A 6,942-nucleotide genomic window follows, 5' to 3' on the forward strand; every position below is an offset into this window, starting at 1 on the left:
GCCGCGCCTCGGGGCCCAGGGCGCACGGGGATCCAGCCGTTGCCCCGCGGTGTCCGCGCCCTGCCGCTTCTCACGCTCTGTCTGCCTTTCTGTCCGTGTGTCTCCCCAGGTAAAGATGAGCCTTCCAGCTACATTTGCACAACATGCAAGCAGCCCTTCAACAGCGCGTGGTTCCTGCTGCAGCACGCGCAGAACACGCACGGCTTCCGCATCTACCTGGAGCCGGGGCCGGCCAGCAGCTCGCTCACGCCGCGGCTCACCATCCCGCCGCCGCTCGGGCCCGAGGCCGTGGCGCAGTCCCCGCTCATGAATTTCCTGGGCGACAGCAACCCGTTCAACCTGCTGCGCATGACGGGCCCCATCCTGCGGGACCACCCGGGCTTCGGCGAGGGCCGCCTGCCCGGCACGCCGCCGCTCTTCAGCCCGCCGCCGCGCCACCACCTGGACCCGCACCGCCTCAGTGCCGAGGAGATGGGGCTCGTCGCCCAGCACCCCAGTGCCTTCGACCGAGTCATGCGCCTGAACCCCATGGCCATCGACTCGCCCGCCATGGACTTCTCGCGCCGGCTCCGCGAGCTGGCGGGCAACAGCTCCACGCCGCCGCCCGTGTCGCCGGGCCGCGGCAACCCTATGCACCGGCTCCTGAACCCCTTCCAGCCCAGCCCCAAGTCCCCGTTCCTGAGCACGCCGCCGCTGCCGCCCATGCCCCCCGGCGGCACGCCGCCGCCGCAGCCGCCCGCCAAGAGCAAGTCGTGCGAGTTCTGCGGCAAGACCTTCAAGTTCCAGAGCAATCTCATCGTGCACCGGCGCAGCCACACGGGCGAGAAGCCCTACAAGTGCCAGCTGTGCGACCACGCGTGCTCGCAGGCCAGCAAGCTCAAGCGCCACATGAAGACGCACATGCACAAGGCCGGCTCGCTGGCCGGCCGCTCCGACGACGGGCTCTCGGCCGCCAGCTCCCCCGAGCCGGGCACCAGCGAGCTGGCCGGCGAGGGCCTCAAGGCGGCCGACGGCGACTTCCGCCACCACGAGAGCGACCCGTCGCTGGGCCACGAGCCCGAGGAGGAGGACGAGGAGGAGGAGGAGGAGGAGGAGGAGCTGCTGCTGGAGAACGAGAGCCGGCCCGAGTCGAGCTTCAGCATGGACTCGGAGCTGAGCCGCAACCGCGAGAACGGCGGCGGCGGGGTGCCCGGGGTGCCGGGCGCGGGCGTGGGCGGCCCCAAGGCGCTGGCGGACGAGAAGGCGCTGGTGCTGGGCAAGGTCATGGAGAACGTGGGCCTGGGCGCGCTGCCGCAGTACGGCGACCTGCTGGCCGACAAGCAGAAGCGCGGCGCCTTCCTCAAGCGCGGCCCGGGCGGCGGCGACGCGGGCGACGACGACGACGCGGGCGGCTGCGGCGACGCGGGCGCGGGCGGCGCGGTCAACGGGCGCGGCGGCGGCTTCGCGCCGGGCGCAGAGCCCTTCCCGGGGCTGTTCCCGCGCAAGCCCGCGCCGCTGCCCAGCCCCGGGCTCAACAGCGCGGCCAAGCGCATCAAGGTGGAGAAGGACCTGGAGCTGCCGCCCGCCGCGCTCATCCCGTCCGAGAACGTGTACTCGCAGTGGCTCGTGGGCTACGCCGCGTCGCGGCACTTCATGAAGGACCCCTTCCTGGGCTTCACGGACGCGCGCCAGTCGCCCTTCGCCACGTCGTCCGAGCACTCGTCCGAGAACGGCAGCCTGCGCTTCTCCACGCCGCCGGGGGACCTGCTGGACGGCGGCCTGTCGGGCCGCAGCGGCACGGCCAGCGGGGGCAGCACGCCGCACCTGGGGGGCCCCGGCCCCGGGCGGCCCAGCTCCAAGGAGGGCCGGCGCAGCGACACGTGCGAGTACTGCGGCAAGGTGTTCAAGAACTGCAGCAACCTGACGGTGCACCGGCGGAGCCACACCGGCGAGCGGCCTTACAAGTGCGAGCTGTGCAACTACGCGTGCGCGCAGAGCAGCAAGCTCACGCGCCACATGAAGACGCACGGGCAGATCGGCAAGGAGGTGTACCGCTGCGACATCTGCCAGATGCCCTTCAGCGTCTACAGCACCCTGGAGAAACACATGAAAAAGTGGCACGGCGAGCACTTGCTGACTAACGACGTCAAAATCGAGCAGGCCGAGAGGAGCTAAGCGCGCCGCGGCCCGGCACGCGCCCCTGCGCGGCGGCACCGTCGCCACGAGCGAGCGGACGCTGACCCGACTTGCCTGCGCCCCCGCCACCCAGCACCCCGCGGCCCGGGCCGGGGGGCGGCGCCCCAACGCAACCTGTGTCTGCGAAGTCCTATGGAAACCCGAGGGTTGATTAAGGCAGTAAAAATTGTGGAGCCTTTTAACTGTGCAATAATTTCTGTATTTATTGGGTTTTGTAATTTTTTTGGCATGTGCAGGTACTTTTTATTCTTCTTCCTTCTGTTTAAATTCCTTTAAAAGATTTTGTTGGGTATCCATCCCTTCTTCATTTTTTTTTTTTTTAAACCCAGTAGTAGCCTGAGCAGATGACTGGCGAGCAGTGTAGAGGGGAAGCGTATCTTTTAAATTATAATTTGGGGGGTGGGGTGGGCGCTGCTTTTTTGAAATTTAAGCTAAGCATGTGTAATTTCTTGTGAAGAAGCCAACACTTAAATGACTTTTAAAGTTGTTTACTTTTTTATTCCTTCCTCTTTTTTTGGTCCTGAAATAAAAAGTGGCATGCGTGGTTTTTTTTTTTTTTTTTTTTTTTCGTTTTTGTTTTTGGGGTGGGGGATTGGATGTACAGCGATAACAATCTTTAAAGTTGTAGCACTTTGTTTCAGCATTGGGGTGGAGATGTAGCACTGATGTCCTGAGCAACAGAGGCCTTTTCTGTGTTGATTTCAACTTTGCCATTGTGTAAGGAAAACTTTTAGTGGTGGTGCTGGGGCCCCGGGGCGCACCCCACAAACTCCGCACCACCGGAGAGAGAGCTTTTGAGGGCTACTCTGGGAAATGGCCCAAGAGCATTCTGAGGTTGTGCATTACCAGCAGATACTATCATTTTCCTGGAATGTTGGCATTCCCTGGGACACTGTCTCCGCTATTTGCTGTAGATTAGGCTAAATAAAATGGGCTGAGGGTACTTTTTGGGTACATGGGGTGGCCTGCAGTGACACAGAAAGGAAGAAACCAGCGGTGTTTTTTAAGGCTTCTCTCTTTTTATCACCCCCACCACTTAAATCTCAAGTCAGACGTTGCTACCAGTGGAAACTGGTGATTCTGAAGCAGACAATGCCCCGATGGTGAATTGAGGAAGTTAGTGTTCTCATGTGATGCACACTGATGATATTGTAGGGACGGGAGGAATCCTGTGAATTTCTGTTCCCTTTTCCTGGAAGAGCAGGGGGAGAGTTCCATCCTCAGGTGCCCAGCGCTACTTCCCAAGTGTTTTTTTTTTTGTTTTTTGTTTTCTATCTCATTAGGTCAGAAGGTACTAAACATCAAACTGTTAAGGTTAGACATTTGAATTCTGTTGACCCGCACTTTAAAGCTTTTGTTTGCATTTAAATTAAACGGCTTCTAAACAAGAAATTGCAGCATATTCTTCTTTGGCCCAGAGGTGGGTTAAACTGTAAGGGACAGCTGAGATTGAGTGTCAGTGTTGCTAAGCGTGGCATTCACAATACTGGCACTATAAAGAACAAAATAATAATTTATAGGACAGTTTTTCTACTGCCATTCAATTTGATGTGAGTGCCTTGAAAACTGATCTTCCTATTTGAGTCTCTTGAGACAAATGCAAAACTTTTTTTTTTTTTTTGAAATGAAAAGACTTTTTAAAAAAGTAAAACAAGAAAAAGTACATTCTTTAGAAACTAACAAAGCCACATTTACTTTAAGTAAAAAAAGAAAAAAAAATCCTGGTTGAAGATAGAGGATATGAAAATGCCATAAGACCCAATCAAATGAAGAAATAAACCCAGCACAACCGTGGACATCATTAGCTGAATTATCCTCAGCCCCTTTTGTTTTTGGGACAACGCTGCTTAGATATGGAGTGGAGGTGATTTACTGCTGAATTAAAACTCAAGTGACACAAGTTACAAGTTGATATCATTGAATGAAAAACAAAACAAAAACAATTCAGGAACAACGGCTAATTTTTTCTAAAGTTAAATTTAGTGCACTCTGTCTTAAAAATACGTTTACAGTATTGGATACATACAAGGGTAAAAAAAAATGTGTGTATGTGTGTTGGAGCGATCATTTTTTTTTTTCAAAGTTTGCTTAATAGGTTATACAAAAATGCCACAGTGGCCGCGTGTATATTGTTTTCTTTTGGTGACGGGGTTTTAGTATATATTATATATATTAAAATTTCTTGATTACTGTAAAAGTGGACCAGTATTTGTAATAATTGAGAATGCCTGGGCATTTTACAAAACAAGAAAAAAAAAAACCCTTTTCTTTTCCTTGAAAATGTTGCAGTAAAATTTAAATGGTGGGTCTATAAATTTGTTCTTGTCACAGTAACTGTAAAGTCGGAGTTTTAGTAAATTTTTTTCTGCCTTGGGTGTTGAATTTTTATTTCAAAAAAAAATGTATAGAAACTTGTATTTGGGGATTAAAAGGGGATTGCTACACCATGTAGAAAAAGTATGTAGAAAAAAAAGTGCTTAATATTGTTATTGCTTTGCAGAAAAAAAAAATCACATTTCTGACCTGTACTTATTTTTCTCTTCCCACTTCCCTCTGGAATGGATATATTGGTTGGTTCATATGATGTAGGCACTTGCTGTATTTTTACTGGAGCTTGTAATTTTTTAACTGTAAGCTTGTCCTTTTAAAGGGATTTAATGTACCTTTTTGTTAGTGAATTTGGAAATAAAAAGAAAAAAAAAACAAAAACAAACAGGCTGCCATAATATATTTTTTTAATTTGGCAGGATAAAATATTGCAAAAAAAAATTTGTATGTTAAGTCCTATTGTACAGGAGAAAAAGGGTTGTTTGACAACCTTTGAGAAAAAGAAACAAAAGGAAGTAGTTAAATGCTTTGGTTCACAAATCATTTTAGTTGTATATATTTTTGTCGGAATTGGCCTACACAAAGAACCCTTCGTGTTGGGCTTCACTCTGAACGCCCCGAACCTTGCATCAAGGCTCCTTGGTGTGGCCACAGCAGACCGGATGGGAAATTCTTTATTCATGTTGAGTGGAAAAAAAAAATCAGTTTTTGTAAAGATGTCAGTAACATTCCACAGAGTCCTCCCTTTCTCTGAGAGGCCATCTGTAAGATGTCACATGTGGTGGAGAGAGAGCGAGAGAGCATCTTCCTTCTCCACCGTCACCGCGGTGGCAGTCGGTCACCACCACCCCTCTCCCACCCTTAGGAGCAGAAAGCAGTGCCAACCGAGCTGCTTTAGTCCTTGAGAAAGAAAACGCTGAACGGACAGAGATGTAACGAGAGGAGCTGGTGTGTCAGCTAGGCACAGGCGAAGTGGCCTGCTGCTGAGAACAGCGCCAGCGCGTTTTGAGGAAGGAGACCCCATCGGGGCCAGGACCCCTGTGCCGTGGAGAGCTGTGGCCTCTCGCTGTCTTCCCTGCTTTGCTGCTTTGCTCTCCGAAACCTACATTCCGTCAGCTTCCGGATGCGGATGCGAGGGCCTGGGATGAATTCGGTGCCTTTCCATATATCTTTCTCTCTCCTTCCTCTGCGCTTCCTCTCCACCCTCCATCCTCTGTCTGTCCTTTATTCATTTTCTTTTTTCATTTTTATTTAGTTTCTTTTCTTTCTCCCTCTCTGTCCCTTTCCCTATTTTCTTTCTTTCTTTCTTTCTTTCTTTCTTTCTTTCTTTCTTTCTTTCTTTCTTTCTTTTCTTTCCTTCTTTCCTTTTTTCTTTCTTTCTTTCTTTTCTTTCTTTTCTTTCTCTCTTTTTTTTTTTGTAAAGCCGAGTAAGCTTTAAGACAATATAAGTGGTGGTTTTTTGGACGAGGAAATAATACATTTTTTAAAAATACCTATATCAGGAAGCCATTTTTTTAATTTCAGGAAATGTAAGAAACCATTATTTCAGGTTATGAAAGTATAACCAAGCATCCTTTTGGGCAGTTCTTTACCAAATGCAGAAATCTTTCTTCTGGGAGCTTTTCTGTTCCATGCGACCTTTCCTCCTTGCCACTTACCTTTGCAAAGTTAAAAGAAAGGGGGAGGGACGGGGAATGGGAGGTAAAGCTGAGATCTCAGTTTCCTGCTGCCTGACCCGGAGCCCCGGGCTGCCCCTCCCTCTGCAGGCCCCGTGCAGGTCCTCGAGCAGGGCCCCCACGGCGGTCCTCCCTTAGTCCTAAGAGCTAGCCAGCGCTCACCAGCTTACACAAAGTCACCAGAGTGCCAGGACTAAGCCATCCTAAAGCACAAGGATTGTGAGTCTCTGTCAGCTGCAGAGAACAGAGAATCTTCTTTCTCTTTCGTGTTTAAAAAGCCAACACGGAAGCAGATGGCCCGGTGACAGAGGCCTCTAGCATGGGCGACCCAGACACCCCAGGCCGGTTTCCACACTGCCACGACTTTGTTCAAAGTTGCCCCAAATTGGAACCCGCCACTTGCCATTAGAGGGTCTTTCATGGGGAGAGGAGGAGACTGAATTACTCTAAGCAAAATGTGAAAAGTAAGGAAATCAGCCTTTCATCCCGGTCCTACGTAACTGTCAGTGGAAGGTTTTGTTGAACACAGGCAAACCGTGATTTTGGTGCTCTTTGTATCTTAGCCCTGCAAAGCAAAGCTACATTGATTTCAGTTGTTTGCATTTGTACTGGCAAGGCGAAATATTTTTATTACCTTTTCTATTACTTATTGTATGAGCTTTTGTTGTTTACTTGGAGGTTTTTGTCTTTTACTACAAGTTTGGAACTATTTATTATTGCTTGGTATTTGTGCTCTGTTTAAGAAACGGGCACCTTTTTTTTT

At 50.6% G+C, this 6,942-nt stretch overlaps 1 protein-coding gene across 4 annotated transcripts in view; it reads left to right on the forward strand.

Annotated features, from left to right (window-relative positions):
• The window catches only part of BCL11B (BCL11 transcription factor B), a 93,507-nt gene extending 88,959 nt beyond the window's left edge, over positions 1-4,548 (forward strand). For all 4 annotated transcript variants that reach the window (XM_012751728.3, XM_012751731.3, XM_012751729.3 and 1 more), the window contains one exon: positions 110-4,548. In XM_012751728.3, the coding sequence (XP_012607182.1) occupies positions 110-2,154 (2,045 nt within the window). In that variant the 3' untranslated portion in view covers positions 2,155-4,548. The remainder of the gene's footprint in view (positions 1-109) is intronic.
• The last annotated feature ends 2,394 nt before the right edge of the window (positions 4,549-6,942 follow it).

The sequence above is a fragment of the Microcebus murinus genome, chromosome 6 (genome assembly GCF_040939455.1).
Source record: "Microcebus murinus isolate Inina chromosome 6, M.murinus_Inina_mat1.0, whole genome shotgun sequence".
NCBI lineage: Eukaryota > Metazoa > Chordata > Mammalia > Primates > Cheirogaleidae > Microcebus > Microcebus murinus.